This window comes from Condylura cristata, unplaced genomic scaffold (assembly GCF_000260355.1).
Source record: "Condylura cristata isolate star-nosed mole 26May11 unplaced genomic scaffold, ConCri1.0 scaffold00038, whole genome shotgun sequence".
In the NCBI taxonomy this organism is placed as follows: Eukaryota; Metazoa; Chordata; class Mammalia; order Eulipotyphla; family Talpidae; genus Condylura; species Condylura cristata.
In genome coordinates, this window is record NW_004567139.1 from 7,948,578 (window position 1) to 7,964,928 (window position 16,351).

Here is a 16,351-nt window from a genome sequence, read left to right on the forward strand (position 1 = left end):
CGAGTTTGCCCTGCACTGTGCTCAGCTCGGATTTGCTTATGTCTTGCCAGAGTCTCAAGTCACTAAAATTCGGCTCCAGCTGAACTCAACACATTAAAAAGTAATTCATCTTATCAATATTTATTGAGCGCCTATAATGTGCCGGCTGCGGGGCTGGGATCCCGCAGTGAGTCGGCAGAGTTTATTACACTGAGGCCAGGAGGCAGGCGATAAGCTAGGAAAATAAGGTTAAGAGACGTAAAAGAAAAAGACCAGACGTGAACTAGACCAGGCAGGGCAGGCCTCGCCGATGCTGAGGTTTGCTGTCCAGGAGCGGGACTGAAGGGAGAGTTTCTAGAGGACAAGGAGTTTTAGGGCTCTTTTCGCCAGGACGCGATTGGTCAGCATCTTCCCCACGCTGCAACCTGCGGGGCACCCACCAGGCCTCTGGGAGGCCGTGAACGGAACTTTTAACAGGCGTCGCCGAGAGCTACCCCCGGACACCAGCGGCCGCCTCCCTTGCGCTGGCGCTAAAGGCACTGCGGAACCAAAATTCGGAGGGAAGCGGGCGCTGGCGGACGGCGGAAATGTGCTCCCGGAAGCAGCCCGGCACCCGAGCATGGCGGCCGCCCTCTGCGTGCGCTGGAGTCTGTGCCAGGCCGGAACCTGGCTGCTCCCGTCGCGCTGTCCCCGCCGGACTCTGCACAAGCAGGGAGAAGGCACGGAGTTTCAGAGCATCTACAGTTTGGACAAGCTCTACCCCGAGTCCCGGGGCCGGGACACCGCCTGGAGAGTCCCGGTGAGCCGGGAGGGCTGGACGGAAGAGGCGTTCCGCTGCCGCTTCCGGTGACGTCAGGAAGCCGGGGCCCCATTGGCCGGGCTTGGAGTACGTCGAAGGGGGGGGCGCGCCGGACGACGCCGTTGCCGCCCAAGTGGTGTGGTTGCCGGGGCAACGGGGGCCCGGGTCTCCGCGTGCACTCTGGGGTCGTGCGTGATTTTGAGGTGTGCGGGCTCCGGGAGAACACGTTCCTCGGCCGTTAGGCCCAAATCTTCTCCCAAGGGAGAACGTGAACCTTCTAGGCCTCCAGAGTGGACTATAAAGGGCTGGCGACCCCAGATGGCTTGTTCTCTTTTGGAAAGTTACCCGGTCCCTAGCCTCCAGCAACCCCAGCACGCCTGTTGAGGTGGCTTCTCGTCCGTTTCTTCAGGATGCATTTATTAACAACTCGAGGCGTTCAGGCGCTGTATCAGGCCCTGATACATGATCCCTTCCAGCTCCATCCATGTTGCTGCATAAGACATGAGTTTATCTCTTTTTCATTGCTGAGTAATATTCCATTGGGTATAGGTACCATCTCTTTTTAATCCAGTCATCTACATTTGGGCATTTGGGTTGATTCCATGTCTTTCCTATCACTCCCAAGTAATTTTAAGATAAAAAGGGATGAAGGAGTCAGAGGAGGATACTTTGAGCTGGGATGGCCAGAAAGTTTCCAAAGCATTTGCACTGGACATCAGGAGTTGAGGATGAAAGGGGTTGCTAGAGAGGAGCAGCTCAAGGAGAGAGGAAGGCGAGAATCACAGAGCGAGCAGTGGGGTTTGACAAAAATCGTGAAGGCAGGTGTGTGCCAGTCATATCAAACAGACAACCTTAAATGCGAGAGGTTTGCTCTCCCAGGAGAGCCTTTGGCTCTCCTTCCTGCAGGAGCCTGGTGTCTGATGGCACCTGACACACTCAGGTGGAAGCGGGAAGGCAGGAGAGGTCTGAGCTGGGGGAAGCTGTCTCTGTCACTCTCACTTTAATAAGGAGCATGCTGGGGACCTGAGAATAGTTGCATTACATTTGCGTTGTGACATCACATCATTTCTCTGCGGGCCTGGACCCCCTGGAGTCACCCAGCTGGTAGCATTTAGGTGACACCGTGTCTGTTCCCTTGCAGGATGATGCACAGCAAGCCAGCAGCGACATCCCTCTAGGTGAGTCACTTGTTTCATTCCTCCTCACATTCCTCCAGGTCTCCGTAGCCATGAGTGTGCAATGGTGGAGTCATTTCAGCATTGTGAGAATAACCAAAGGAAACTCTGGCACAGCCTCACTGGAGCACCGTGCAGCACGCAGCACAGGTGACGAGCTCCTGATGTCCTTGTGACATGCAGCAGCCTTTACCATCGATGGGTTGATCACTACTAGAGAAAAGTGTGGCGCAGGAGCGTTCCTGTCGCAAGTTACCGTCTGCATTTTATAGGTATATGTGACATGTCTTTATCTCGCCATACACGGAGCTCTGGAAGGACTTAAAAGGAAACTGACAGTCTATCGGGTTCCACGTCCAGGACATTGGCGACACAATATTAAACTGAGTGTGTCCCTTGGCTTGAGCTCTTGGCAGAGTGCTTGCTTTAAAGCTGACAGGCCGGCAGCAGAAAGCCGGGCAGCAGAGCTGGCGGCGTGAACGGGGCCAGGACAGACGGTCCAGGTCAGCACTTCACATTCTCTTCCGTCTGAGTGGCCTCGGGCGGTCACTCACTCAGGATTTGAAGTGTGACATCTGTAAATAATCTCTGACCTTCGATACCGAGTCACCGGGAGACGTGTGACGAGGTCGGTGCGTGGGAGCCGGGCAGCGGCCTGTGCATTTGCCGTGGGTGAGCTTCCTGTGCTGTGGCTCTGCAGGTCGCCTGACTATATCTTACTGTCGGAGTAGCGGTCCCGGCGGCCAGAATGTTAACAAAGGTACTGGGGTCTTTTTTCCTCCCCTTTTAAAGCTTAGCTGGAGGCACCTTGAGTTGTTCCATGCCCACATTCATGTGGGATACAGGGTTTTCTTCAGTGGGAGATTAAATATTGCCAGCTTATAATCCTCTTTATTCTTCAGAATGTGGTCTGATTCTCTTGGCTTGTGGGGCCTAGACAAAGGGGAGTCACAGTGCGACTTGGCAGCTGCCCCGAGAACAGGCTTCCTTCGTTCTTGGGAGCCCAGCCCCCACGTCCTTCTCAGGGCCTTCAGCAAGTGTACGAGAAGCCCTGGCAGCTTATTTTTGTCCCGAAGAGTCTCCCAGGCTGCAGGTTGAGCCCATGGGCACCTTTGCCCGGCTGGGGGTCTCACCTCCTGTTTCGGGACCCTCACCAGTCCCCCGGGGGCTGCGGAGTCTCCGTAGCGTGTCGGTGACCCCTGCTCCCTTTATTGACAGTGAATTCCAAGGCTGAAGTCAGGTTCCACTTGGCAACAGCCGACTGGATCGCAGAGCCCGTGAGGCAGAAGATGGCCATCATGGTAACGGCCCCTTCTCTGCCTTTAGTTCTCAGTCGCTTTTAAGCCTTCCCTCTCTACAGCGCTGGCTTTGCTCCTGTTCTCCGCAGCATAAAAATAAGATCAACAGGTCAGGAGAGTTGATCCTCACCTCTGAATGCAGCCGCTATCAGTTCAGAAATCTGGCAGATTGCCTGCAGAAAATTCGAGACATGATTGCTGAGGCCAGCCAGCCAGCCAAGGAGCCATCCAAAGAAGATGCAGCTCTTCGCAGGGCCAGGTACCTGTTCTGTGCGCTGGGGGACAAGGGGATACCGGGAGAGAGGCAAGATGAAGCCCAGGCCTTTGGGCAGGGAGCTGCAAGACGCGGGGAGCCCAGACAGGCCTGAGGCGGGCTGGGCGCTGTCACCGCGGCTGCCCCGAGCTCCTCGCCTCCGCTGTGTCGCAAGGTCCGGGGTGGGCCTCGGGGCCTGACGGCAGACTTTCTATTTCAGGGTGGAAAGCATGAATCGGGAAAGGCTGAGACAGAAGAGAATAAATGCTGCCGTGAAGACAAGCAGGAGGGCGGAGGTGGACTGAAGCCGTCTCTGCAGCCGCGCAGACCTCCCGCGTCCGCCAGGGTCCCGGGGAGACTTGTTCCTGGGCCACCACCAGGCGTGTCAGAATGTGGGTGCTTGGTGGGCAGTCCTCACGGTCAGGCCTTCGTGTCCCGTCTCATGTGTCAGCTGCAATAAAATCCTAAACTCGCATGGGCGTCCCTTCTCGTTCGGATACTTCAGAACAGAATTCTGCTGTTTCCTGCGAGCAGCAGCTGGCCGGCCTGCCCAGCACAGCCCAGAGGAAACGGCTGAGCTGTGGGGTCGGCACAGGTGGGGCGGAAGGGCCGAAGCAGGGGAGTGGCAGCCACTGGGCGTCGGGACAGGCAGAGACTATCAGCCGTAGAGCGGAGAGGAGAACGTGTCCCTGGAGTGGGAGAGCTTGAATGAAGGAGACCGGGGAGGCGGGGTGGGCGCGGTGGGGGCCTCCCCAGCTCTTGGGAGTCTGCGCAGGCGGGAGTAGCTCAGCCTGCGCTCTCCAGCCTCGGGTGGGGAGATGTGGTTCTCAGCACAGGCGGAGCTCCCCGGGTGCTCTTAGCGGGGAGCTGCTGAGTGGAGAGGGCGGGAGCAGCACTGGGTGCTGTCTCGGGCTTGGGGTTGTGGAGCAAGAGCAGCGTGAGCGGACGAGGAGGTGTCTGCCGTCCTGCGGGCGAGGGAGTGCCAGGCCAGCCACTGTGCTGGTACCTGCGTGTGGACACTCACTCCATCTGGTTACTCGTGTGGCTGTTCTGTGATGTTCTAAATGCAGAATAACCAGCTGCTGTCGCAGAGACACCACGTGACAGGGACTCGGCCTCAACAGACAAGAAAGCCACTGACAGATGTGTGGAGCCACGGCCCTTGTCCTCAAGGGGGCCAAGGCGCGTGCGCAGGAAGCTCACCCTCCATCGGCTCCCTCGCTACCAACGGTGCCGAGTGAACAAACACCAGGCACCGGGGCGACTCCTGGGCAGTCACTGAAGGGGACGGCAGCGTCCCTTTGGAGGATTTACAGCCCATCAGGTGGTGATAAAAAATGAGAAGGAAGTTGACTTCTGTTAGGACCTGCCTCGTGACCCACCACGTAGAGATAACATAAGAAAGGTCTAGTAGGTCGGGAGGGGGCAGAGGAGCTATACTTGTACCGGGCAGGCACCACGGGGGAGGGCAGGAGGGGCTGAGCCTCTCCGGACCTTGGTATCCCTGGCATAAATAGGTATAAAAATAGTGGTGATCACAGCGCCCTCTCAGAGGGCTAGTGGGGCATTCAAGTGGCTAGTGATCCCGAGAATGTACGTGGGGACATTAGGATTAATGACCTAGTTTGGCTGAACTCAGGGAGCGCGGAGCCATGACGGCACGTGTACTGAGCTGAGTGGGCGCCTGGTCTGTCTGGGCCTTCAGTGCAGTGGCCGGGACATCCAGACTGCCTGCCCAGAGGCTGCCACTGATGTGCATGGGCAGGGGGACCGCCCAAGTGAGCAGCAGGGACCCATCCTGGCACCACAGTAAAGAGATGGAGGGGGACAGGGAGAGCTGCAGTGGGAGCAGGTGTGTGACGTGAAGCTGGTGTCCAGGAGACAGGAGTCACGGGACAGGCTTTGGAGGATGGTGGGTGGCGCCCAAGGTTTTACCTGCGAGGAGCTGACTTGGTGTACCCTGGGGCAGGGGACCTTCGGGAGTGGGGCCCAGGCAGGGCCAAGCTCGGGAGCAGCTGGGGACACAAGACCCAGGAGCTGCTTGGTGAGATGGGGGCAGGGGCACCCTGTGGGTCCCCTTTACCCTGGAGCCAGGCGCAGTTCCCGTGAGGCCTCAGAAGATACTGGATGTACGTGAGGGGCCGAGAAAGCGTTCAGGACACTCAGGAGGGGACGAGTGAAGAGAAACAAAATGGGCTGGGACAGAGTAGCGCATGCAAGGACTGCTTCTTAGGACAGGGCACAAGGAACGTGGGCAGCGGGTAGCCGCGATCCTGGGCCAAAGAGGCCAGAGTTGCCCAAATTCGTGGAGGTAAAGTATAGTGACGAAAACCAGGGGAAGCCACAACCGGGGGAAGGCACAAAGCGGCTCTTTGGGGTGCTGGTGGTGTTTCTTCATCCACGCGGTGGTTAATGAGTCCTCCGACATTGACAAGGCCATCGATGGGCTGTGGCCTTCAGATTGGGCCACAACTTAAGAGGGGGGACCCCCAGGCGGAGACCGGAGACCGGGCAGGTGGGCTGCCTCCCCCTGCCGCTGGTGTCAGGGAGCAGGGTTTCTGCAGACACAGCTTCTGGCTCCCCTGAGGTGGGAGGCTGGGGGTGGGGAGGGCTCAGCCAGGCCCCGGAGCAATAAACGCGCCCCGCAGCGCTTTGCTTCATCGGGCAGAGGTGCATGGTTTTTACAAGGGGCTTTGTGTGGTGCTTGAAATTGTTTCCCTATTAGCTGTGTGTGCCATGCTTTTGAAAACAAGTCGTTAGGATGAAGCCTGTGCTGGCGGACCCATTTCTTTTCTCTGACAGATGTTGTGTCAGTTGTTATGACTGGAAGGATTTACTTTTCCTAGTTGTACATCTTCTCAAGATGGTGAAGTCAGTGATGCCCCCGTCTCCGGGCCCGGGCACACGACGAGCGGAGGCGGGCTGGGGACGCGAGCTCGGGGGACTCTGCGCCACCCCGAGGCCGGACCACCGACAAGGGGCAGAGAGTCAGCAGCCACGCGCCGCAGGCCCCAGTGGCCTAATGGATAAGGCACTGGCCTCCTAAGCCAGGGATTGTGGGTTCGAGTCCCACCTGGGGTAAAAGGTGGTTTTTTTTTTTTTTTTTTTCCCCCTTTGGCCTCGGTAAGAGCCGATTTCTTATTAAGCACCCCAATTATTTGGGTCCAAGGGTTCCCTCAAGCTGAGTCCCCCAGTTTTTGTACTGCCTCGGGAGCCTAGATCTGGTCCCACAGGCTTAGTCCGAAGCAGCTGGTTTGCGGACTGAGCCCTAGAGCTCCCGGCGCTCCGTGCATCAAAAGGACCCCGGTGCGAGGCGCTCGCACCACCCCAGGTGGGACTCGAACCCACAATCCCTGGCTTAGGAGGCCAGTGCCTTATCCATTAGGCCACTGGGGCGCGACAGAAAGCCGCTCCACGTGGTGCGTGGTAGCGCGCCATCGCGCGGGCGCACGCCCCGGGGCCAGACCGCGCGGCTCGTAGCGGGACGCGGCCGCACACGCGACTCGCGCCGCAGGACCAACGGAGGCCAAGCGCGGAGAGCGGGCAGTGGCCGTCGGGAACCGAGGACGCCCGACGCCGCCCCAAAAGGAGTCCGACCACGCCGGGACCCGAACCCCCAACTTCTCATCCGGGTCAGACGCATTTTTCGCAAGGCCACGCGGCGAGCCGGCAGGTGCACCGCCCCCCGGAAATGGCGGCGCGAGGTTGGTGGGAGGGTATCCCCAGCGCTCTGCCACGGGGCGCAGCACACAGACGCAGAGGGGCCGAAGCCCAGGGGTGTCTTCGCGTCTTGCGTCAGAGCCGCTGCGCCCACAGGTCACGAAATAGGCAGCCCGGAGGTGCTGGCTGCGTGAGGGGACCGCGTGGCCTAATGGATAAGGCGTCTGACTTCGGATCAGAAGATTGAGGGTTCGAGTCCCTTCGTGGTCGGAATGTTTTGGGTAGCACATCTGCGTTGCCCCGAGCTCCACCCCCGCCCTTGTTTTAGATTCCGAAAGCGCTCAGTCCCCGGCAGCTACTAGCTGGTTTCGTTCCCTGGAGGCTGACACCAATGGCTCACGTCCAAACCCGGTTTCCTACAGAAAACTTCCGGTTCTGACGTCAACACAGGGCTCCTATAACGTCACCGTTTAAGAGCCATATGATCTCGCGCCGGTTGCAAGAAGCCCCAGTGGCCTAATGGATAAGGCACTGGCCTCCTAAGCCAGGGATTGTGGGTTCGAGTCCCATCTGGGGTGAGCTGACTTACTTTCTCTTGACTGTTTATGCACACATTTTTTCCAAAAACATCTACATAGTAAAAAACAAGTCCACGAGACATGTTACCTTCCTAGTAGCAGTTTTGCTGTGCCAGTGCTTGGTTGCAATGAATTTATCTTTTCTTTTTGATGAAAGCAACATGAGGGCAAATGAGGCCACTCTTCTGCTTGCCTTTCCCATCGATATCCAAACACCTGATGAAAGTGCTCCGTAAACCCTGCACACGAGGCAAGTCCATCTCGATATAGTCAAGAGGAGGCAAAACTGCAGCCAGTCCTTCCCTGTTCCCCAAGCCTCCCAATGGAGACAAGGGCCGGTGGGGTGGGCTGCTACCCAGCTCCAGGCTGCCAGTCTAGGTGTGGGCTGGGCCCTGTTGCGAGGACGCCCCCCATCCACTGTCCTGGGCCTGGATGAGGGGGAGTATGCGCATGGGACAGTGGGGTAACATGTCTCACTTGCATGGGCCCAAGTCTAGCAGGGAAAGGAGGGCACTCTCCAATCAGGGGAGCCCCAGGGCAGGTGCAAGGAAACCACCAGACGGGACTTCAGGATGCACCCTAAGGGGGAGTCCTGGGCCCCTCTAATGGGGAGACCCATCCAGGCTGAAAGAGGCAAGAGGAAGAGGCACTAGAAACAAGAGAAAGACAGGTTCACAGAGAGGGTCCACCCGCGGGAACTCCACCTTCAGGTCGACCTGACACTGCAGGAAGCCAACCAGGGAGTAAACACCCCAACCACCCCCTCTTTCTTGCCACTCTCCCACTAGGAATCCCCCTTGACTACACACAAGATACCCAAGGCAGGAGATCCAGTAGTGTCCACAAACATATCAGTATCCTCAGGTTGAGGATGTGGGAAAGATGGTGATTGGTGAGGACCGTGAAAGGGAAGACCCCTGGCCCATCCCAGAAGCTTAACTGGCATGTAGGGCTTACAAAAGCACCCCCAGACACCTGCAGCCTCCCAAGGCCCAGTAAGGAGAGCAGAGGTGAAGGAAACAGAAAAGCAGACACAACAAATCTCTGCCATGAGAAGAAATGAAACCAAATGAAAACCTTGAAAAGAGTAAGTCAGCCCTCCCTGATGGTTCAACAGGTTAGGACGCAGCACTGCAAGCTGGCCACAGCCACTTCAATGCTAGTTCAATTCCCACCCCAGAGGTGACCCACATGGCGCAGCAGACCTCTCCTGTCTCACCCGCTGCTCCCCTCAGCAGTGTAGCTTCGTCAATCTGCCTGTTCTGCACTCCACTCAGGTGAAGCATCTCACTGCCCCTGCACTTCTGGCCTGTACCCCAGTTCTGTTTACATAAATAAGTAAAATCTTTAAAGTGGGGGGAGTGTAAGTCATCTCTTACACTAAAACATAACCGTGTTAAGAATTCATGTTATTTTGTTTTAAGTATTACCAACACAGTAAAAGTGAGCACATTAAAGTCCTGAGGTTACCAGGAACACAGTATGAAGCAGAATTCTATTTTTCTTCTAAGAATCTCAATGGAAAAGTTTGGAATGAGTCTCCTTTGGAAAAAACTGACGGAAAACCCTGTAACACTTTTAAATGCCAAGCATAGTGGAAAACCCTAGGAAATATAAATATGACTTAGGTATAGTGCCTGACAGGCAACAAAGAACCTTCTAGAATCTTCTAGGTCTGTCTGATCTTCTAGGATTAGCAGAAATATCAGGTGCCTGTTGGTAAGGCTGGAGAGAGATGTACAGTTCAGTTTGCTGTGGAATAGTGGGGAAAGAATAGAATTCCAAGAGAGAAGTGAGTCAAGGCGTAAGGAGGCTGTGTTTGATCTCCTGGGTAGTAGCAACCCAGAGGGGGGTTTCAGAAAAGGAGTGAAAACCCCCATTTGTGTTTTGAAAAGGTCCCCTGGGCAGCAATGTAAATGGGTTAGGGGTGAATGAAAGGCCAGGCAGACAGATCATGGAGGGAGAGACAGGGAATGTTCTGGAGCAATTACCAGACCCTGAGCACAGGCAGGGCAGTTAGAAAAGGAAAACAGATGTTCAGGAAATGGAGTCTGCGGGTGTGGTGCCAGACTGCTGCGGGGTGGGAGATGAGAAGTGCAAAACGGGGCCCAGAACTGGGGGATACTGAGGACATAGTGCTGCACCCTAATAGCAACGAGTTCAGGATTCACGTGGAAAATGCTTGTGGAGTCCCTAAGTACATGGCTTGGTTCACACCCCCCACCCCCCATTTATCAACTTTTTGTTGTTGAATATTTAGTTATGGACACGAGCTGGGGTCTAAGCCAGAGGTACAGGGGAGATTCAGTAGACACAGTGGGGAGCAGAACAGGTGGATCAACTTAAATCCACTGCTGAAGGAGGTAGGGGGAAACAGGAGAGGTCTGCTGTGCTCTGCAGGGTTAAAACTCAGGATGACAGTGCTGACGTAACCCCCTGCCACCAGTGAGGCGGCCTAGGCACGAATACGGTCAGTGCCATGTGTTCAGTCGTGTATCGGGGCTCCCTGGTGGCACAGAGGTTAAAGTACAGCACTATGAAGCTGTGCGCAGCCCCTGCAACTCAAGATTACCAGCCGCAGGGCGCAGCAGACCCCTCCTGTCTCCCTACTGCTCCCCTCAGCAGTGGATTTCAGTACATCGGCCTGTTCTGCCCCCCACTCTGTCTCTGGTGTATCCTCACGCCCCACACCACTGACCTGTACCCCAGTTCTTGGATGCATAAATACGTTTCAAAGTATACCAGGAGTCGCATAATGGGGGCTGGGGGCTCAGCTTTCTTGGGGGGCTGGACTGTGGGTTGCCCGTTTCAGTTTCTGCCCAGGAGGGGTCTTTGCTAAGCCCTCATCTCCCGCAGCACACTCGGTTCTGCTCGATTTCTCTTTACCTTTGCCACAGAGGATGTACCTCTTCCTCCAGTGACTGGAAGAGCACCACACTATTTTACTAGTGAGGACCCTCAAACATTCCAAACAATCCAGAAGGGTGTAAAGCTTAAATGTGCCCCAGTCCTACTCAAAGGCCTTTGTCTGAGATGTTCTTGACCGCCGGGACCCTCCCGTCACACTGTTCCCAGGACTCAGAGGCCTTTTCTACAGAACATGGTTCTCATCTCACACCCAAAGTAAACCAAGCACAGCTTGTTTTAGATTCTCCATGTTTTCGTCTGGGTCCGAGGCCTTCCGCGGCGAGGCAGTGCCCGCCAGTGACTCACCATTTGGGGGGTGGGGGAGCAGGGAGCTTGCCATGTTTTGTTTTGTGTGTGAAGCCTTCTTGCGCAGCTGCCGGGGAGCATCGCGGATTGAGTTAGGGCTAAAGCAGCTCGAAGTGGGGGACACCTGCCCCTCACTGTCATCTCCCCGAGCCCCTACCCCTATGTTGGGGGACGCTGCCAGGCTCTGCTCTGCTTATGCGCTTTACAGACGGCGCCGCTCCCTGGAGCTGACGTGTCGGCACGCCGCGCAGGCCCAGCTGTGACCTTTGGTAGCAACAAGACTGTCAGCCTAGACACGCTGTGCTGTCCTTCCACCCCGTGGCTTTTCCTCCAGGATTTACGCTGGAGCCTTTGCTCATGAGTCACTTTCTAACCTAGAGCCTTCCCAGGCTACCTCTTTATTCCCATGACAGCCCTGATGTCTGTCTGACAAAGAGCCGCGACAGTGGCCATTAGCCTAAAGCCTGCAACTAAGTACCAGGGGAGTGAGCGTGGGCAGCCCAGGTCCCCTGACCTCCACCCCTCACCCGCCTTATTCTTCTTTCACTTTAAAATACAGACATGATTGTGTATAATAGACGCTAACAAATGGCAGCATAATAAAGTTAACATCGTCAATGTCAAGACAGAAGACTTGGAAGGTTCTAGATAGTCAACCCCTTTGTTTCCTCCAGCCCCCCTCAGTCACTCCCCAGCGAACGGGGCACCCCCCACCGCATTTTAAGCATGAGGTATCCAGGTGACTCAGGTGCAGCACCCCCCGCTGGTGCTCATCTCACTGCCAGCTCGCCCCAGCCAGGCCTCCTGGCACGGCACAGCATCCTGCTGTGATAAGCAGCAGCAATTCTTTTTAGTGAATGATGGAACTAGAATAACTCTCCACATCCAAATACAAAGCTCCAACAGGTTCTGCAACACGAGTTCCTTTTGCAAAACGCTTACACTCAGGAGCTGAAGTGCAACCACGCCGGTCCCCCGCTCACCCGGCTCAGGCGGACCGACCACCTGCTAGCGGACCGACCACCTGCTAGCGGACCGACCACCTGCTAGCGGACCGACCACCTGCTAGCGGACAAGCGCGCTCTCCAGGAGACGGGGCCGGACAGAGGAAGTTCAAGGGAATCAGCTGGCAATGACCCTTCTCTTTCATATTCCAGAGAAACCCAGTCATCGCCCCCGCCCCCCCGATTCCTTACCACTGCACCTGGGACCCCCCCACGTCCTGACCCCCAGCCACATGCCCAGCACACCCCTGCTGGCTCACCCTTCCATTTCCCGCCCGAGGCCGCCTGGGAGTTGTAACCGTCTCCATCACAAAGGCGCAGGCACACCGGGGCTACCTAATTGTTTTAATATTCAGAGTTGGGAGAACCAGAGCCCCCCCGGGGATGCGAGTTTATAAATTCTCGATGGGCTTGTGCGGCCAGTAGGGGTACTTCGTCTTGTCTAACTTGGTCTCTGGGAAGACTTCGTTCAAGTCCTCGATGGTCATCTGATCAAATGGGATGATGTTCTTTATCTTCTCCAGCTGGAAAGAGGGGACAGTGTGTTAAGGGCGCACAGGGGTGCAAAGGGTGCCACAGGGGTGCAAAGGGTGCCCAAGGCAGGTGACTGCCGGCGCAAGGTGTGGCCGTGAAGGGAAACCCGGCGCGCCCAGGCCAGGACTCGTCCTTACCTCTCTCTGGTACTCCTCAATCCTGGCCTTCGAGAGGTTCAAAAACTCAGCACAACTCTTCACCTTTAAGAGAAGGGAACAACTTCTGTTTCGAAAAGCACGTGGCGCAACACCTTCACTGCCGGCAAGCAGTCGGGAGCTAAGCTCCGCTGGACAATCCCCTGACTCCTCCTAACTCCCTCGTCGCTTTTTTCACAGCTCTGTGGAGGCGTCACTGACATGCAATGCAGTGAGATGTGGAAAAGCACCATTTGCTAAGTGCGCACCAGGAAGCCATCGCCGCCAACATGGTTTCTCAGCCCCCAGCAGCCCCCCTGTGGGTTTACTGTGACCTGGGGCACTCCAAGCGTTCACAGAGACGGAATCATGTACTACGTAGGTCTCCGCGGGCTTCCTTCACTCAACAGAAGTATTCTGAGGTTCATCCGTGTTACTGCACTGATTTGTAGCTGGCTCCTCTCCACTGCTCCTGTTCTAAAAACTCACTTGACCTTAACCTAAGTGCTATGGAATACAGAGCTGTGGAGATGAAGAGAATGAAGGGAGACTAAAAAGCGAGAATAAGCAAACGACTTACATCTTCTTTTTCTTCAGCATCCACCAGGGCAGTATATTTATCCTCTGGCACAGGAACCTTCAGAGCCTTGAACTGCACACAAAGGGCAGGGAGTTGTTATCAGTGTACCCCAGGAGCCGAAAGAAAGGGCTCAAAGCCGCTAACCCTCCCAGATCACATAAAACATGTTCCCCATTCAAGAGGAAGCCAGTGTGCACCTGGGTATTATGGGAAATGAGCAGGCAAGGAATGGGGGCTCAGGGTCTTCTCCACTGTCACTAACTAACTGAAGACCTTGTTATAAGCCTGAGTTTCTTCATCTGAAAGGGCAGCTAGAACCGATGAAACAGAAAATGTTTCTTAGCACTTTGAAGTTCTAAAGAAATTCTGATTGCTCTTTAAAAAAAAAAAAAAAACCAAATTATTTATGCATTCAAGAGTGCGGGTGCAGGCCAGAGATGCAGGGGGTGAGAGGATTCACCAAAGATAGAGTGGGGAGCAGAACAAGTGAACTGACTGAAATCTACTGCTTCCCTCAGCAGTGGACCAGACAGGAGAGGTCTGCTGTGCCATGTGGGTCACTCCCTGGTGGGGGACTGAACTTGTACTGTAGTGGCCGTGGACAGCTTCATAGTGCTGCTAACCCTTCTGTCTCCCCACTGCTCCCCGCAGCAGTGGATTTCAGTAGAGCCACCTGTTCTGCTCCCCACTCTGTCTCTGGGGAATCCTCTAACCCCCCCCCCGACCCCCCCCATCTCTGGTCCACACCCCAGCTCTTGTATACATAAATAAAATAAATCTTTATAAAAGAACAAACAAACCCTAGTGGACCTATTTGCAAAAGTATGGGGTTCATAAGGAGGAAGGAGGTGGTCTCCTAAAAAGGTTCTCAGTGGCCTGGCACGGGGCACTGTGCCTGACACTGAGCAGACCCTGGATAAGCATCTACTGAATGAATAAACAAACAAAAAGTCAACTGCCAAAAGAAAAAGATGTTATTTTGTTTCAATGGGAGACAAAATGAGCAGAAACATTGAAGGCTTCCCACCTAAGGCCGCACAGACTGTTTCTCTGCATAAGGAACCTGCTGAATGAAGAGACCCTGAATGCTCTGCACCGATTCACTATTTTCATCTACCACCGCATGACCTGGCCAAACAAATCTCCTGAGCTCCCTTTGGGGTCTGAGTGCTAACACCACCCTTCGATCCTCACTGTCATCTTGTGTTTGTATTATCATCTCCCCCTCTCCCCGCCAAAGCCACATTACAAGCTGTGCGGTCTCACCTGCTTCTCAAAGTCATCTACCAAGCCAGCCTTCTTCACGTTGGCCTTGTAGTAAGCCCAGTCGATAGCAGGGGGGTTCTCAGGGAGAGTAGCCAACCTGCCGCACAGAAAAGCCAAGTGAGCACCGTTCCATGAGCAAACAGAAGACCCACGTGGTAATTTCCCAGCTCCTCACTCCTACAACCTGGAGCCACCATCCCACCTCCCTCTAGGAGGGTGATCACCAGGATGCAAACGGATTTGTAAACTGACTGGACTTCTTTATATTTCTTCTCAGAAGACTATCAGACAGGCATGTAATTCCACATTCAGTGGCAAGATGCACTCTCAGAAAGGTACGGACCTGGAGGTGAGGGTCTCGTTCCAGGATTTCAGGGAGTTGGCAATGGCCTTTTGGTTTCGGGGGATGATCTCTCCAAAAGCTACCCAGTCAATGGCTTTTAGAGCAAGTTTTCGCCCAGCCATCTTGAGATCCTGGAAAATAAAATAGGTCAGAACAAAACAGGGTTCTCGGAGTTCCCTAAAGGGCATCTTAGACTCAAGCAGTGCAAGCCTTTTAAGTCAGCAGGGGATAACCAGGCCAGAATAAGCTGCACTGTATCACAAGCTGACAGGGGAACAGGGTAAAAAGCCCCTTAAGTCTGGATAAAACTAGCACCCATGAGGTGGCCAATCTCACTGGACACTTTTAGCAGCCTGAAGTGAGCAGGGCTGGTATTATCCCCATTTTACAGATGAATAAATTCTGGCCTACAGTCTGCTCTTTTTAAGGGGTGCAGGGGGGGAGAAGAGTATGTGTGTTCAATTAAAGAAATTAGGGTAAATTGCCAAAAGGCAGTTTAGTTAATTCAAGGTGTACAACCTGCACCTTTCTACCTGTGCGCCTGATCACCCCCTGCGGCATTAGCACAGACCCACATATACTAGAAGAGCCTGCTAAGAGGTGTTCACGACCTAGCGAACACGACAACAGATGGAGAGGGGTCACAGGCCTTTTTCTGGTTTGTTTTCACCAAACAGAGTGTGGGAAAGTAGTTACAAAGTCACCTTAAAGGAAAAGGGTCAGGGTCAGACATCAGGAGGGAGACTTGTAAAGTCCCAGGTCTTCACCGAACTATGGGCTGGGTGCATCCAACCCACAGGGAAGTGGAGCAAATCTCCCTCGGGGTCTTTAAGAAAAACTCTCCCAACGCCGGAGAAACAAGACTTTTCAAAACACCGGAGGAAAGCAGGCTTCAGGACGAAGGGGTTCTGCCTTCGAGACGAGAACGGGCCGCGCACAGGGCGGCGCTGGCCGGATACCTGCCCGTGAATTCTGCCCTTGACAGCGCTGCACGCTGCACGCGCGGGGGCTGGAAACCGACGACAGGGGAGGGGCAGTGCCAGCCTGCTGTGTCCCGCGACATATCAATACCAGCTAACTCAACTACCCAAGCCCGTCGCGCCGGGGCGACCAGAACTGGGCACGGACTGAGGCGGCGCCCGAGTCCGAGGCGGCCGGGTCACTGCCGGGCCCCGCGACCTCGCGCGCGGGGGAGGGATAGGAAGGCAGCACTGAACAGAGCGCTCCGCCGGCGGGGCCCGCGCGGGGCCGGCGCCCCGGCAGGAGTGCGACCTGGCTCGGCGCGAAACTCGGAGGCAACAGGGCAGAGGCGCCGACGCCCCAACCCCACTCACCTTCACCGACCCGGGCGGCCCAGAGTCCACAGCAGAAAGTGGCGGAAGTGGGTCACAGGAAGGCCTCCCTTCAGCCAACCACAAAGCCGGGGGGGCGGGCCTGGCATCGCGGAGCAGCCAATGGTGACGCCGGGTGGTTCCGGACGTCCCGCCTCCGGGGGCGGGGACAGCGCCTCCACCTCGCGGGTCTGCGGACGCTGG

The 16,351-nt window shown here is 55.6% G+C and overlaps 2 protein-coding genes and 4 non-coding genes across 6 annotated transcripts; 4 read left to right on the plus strand and 2 right to left on the minus strand.

The window, feature by feature from the left end:
• Positions 1 to 179: 179 nt before the first annotated feature.
• Positions 180 to 3,901, plus strand: ICT1 (immature colon carcinoma transcript 1). Its single transcript, XM_004693485.2, has 6 exons — positions 180 to 778; positions 1,920 to 1,956; positions 2,654 to 2,713; positions 3,172 to 3,254; positions 3,341 to 3,510; positions 3,725 to 3,901. Exons 1-6 carry the CDS (start codon positions 599 to 601, stop codon positions 3,807 to 3,809), a joined length of 615 nt encoding a protein of 204 aa, XP_004693542.1. The 5' UTR covers positions 180 to 598; the 3' UTR covers positions 3,810 to 3,901.
• A 2,611-nt stretch (positions 3,902 to 6,512) lies between these two features.
• TRNAR-CCU lies at positions 6,513 to 6,585 on the plus strand. Its single transcript has one exon. It is a non-coding gene; the product is annotated as a tRNA-Arg (tRNA).
• A 242-nt stretch (positions 6,586 to 6,827) lies between these two features.
• TRNAR-CCU lies at positions 6,828 to 6,900 on the minus strand. Its single transcript has one exon. It is a non-coding gene; the product is annotated as a tRNA-Arg (tRNA).
• Positions 6,901 to 7,361: 461 nt separating this feature from the next.
• Positions 7,362 to 7,434, plus strand: TRNAR-UCG. Its single transcript has one exon. It is a non-coding gene; the product is annotated as a tRNA-Arg (tRNA).
• A 235-nt stretch (positions 7,435 to 7,669) lies between these two features.
• TRNAR-CCU lies at positions 7,670 to 7,742 on the plus strand. Its single transcript has one exon. It is a non-coding gene; the product is annotated as a tRNA-Arg (tRNA).
• A 4,542-nt stretch (positions 7,743 to 12,284) lies between these two features.
• ATP5H (ATP synthase, H+ transporting, mitochondrial Fo complex, subunit d) lies at positions 12,285 to 16,252 on the minus strand. Its single transcript, XM_004693486.2, has 6 exons — positions 16,151 to 16,252; positions 14,817 to 14,947; positions 14,474 to 14,570; positions 13,208 to 13,279; positions 12,631 to 12,693; positions 12,285 to 12,483 (listed from the first exon to the last, which is right to left on the minus strand). Exons 2-6 carry the CDS (start codon positions 14,936 to 14,938, stop codon positions 12,352 to 12,354), a joined length of 486 nt encoding a protein of 161 aa, XP_004693543.1. The 5' UTR covers positions 14,939 to 14,947; positions 16,151 to 16,252; the 3' UTR covers positions 12,285 to 12,351.
• Between the last annotated feature and the right edge of the window lie 99 nt (positions 16,253 to 16,351).

Bases quoted from the DNA above. Each gene is read 5' to 3' on its own strand.
- ICT1 (XM_004693485.2), top strand. From the start codon at position 599: ATGGCGGCCGCCCTCTGCGTGCGCTGGAGTCTGTGCCAGGCCGGAACC. The intron at 779-1,919 runs GTGAGCCGGGAG...GTTCCCTTGCAG, and splicing joins ACACCGCCTGGAGAGTCCCG to GATGATGCACAGCAAGCCAG. The intron at 1,957-2,653 runs GTGAGTCACTTG...GTGGCTCTGCAG, and splicing joins CAGCAGCGACATCCCTCTAG to GTCGCCTGACTATATCTTAC.
- ATP5H (XM_004693486.2), bottom strand. From the start codon at position 14,938: ATGGCTGGGCGAAAACTTGCTCTAAAAGCCATTGACTGGGTAGCTTTT. The intron at 14,571-14,816 runs GTCCGTACCTTT...TCTGTGCGGCAG, and splicing joins AACGAGACCCTCACCTCCAG to GTTGGCTACTCTCCCTGAGA. The intron at 12,484-12,630 runs GTAAGGACGAGT...CCCTCTTTCCAG, and splicing joins TTGAGGAGTACCAGAGAGAG to CTGGAGAAGATAAAGAACAT.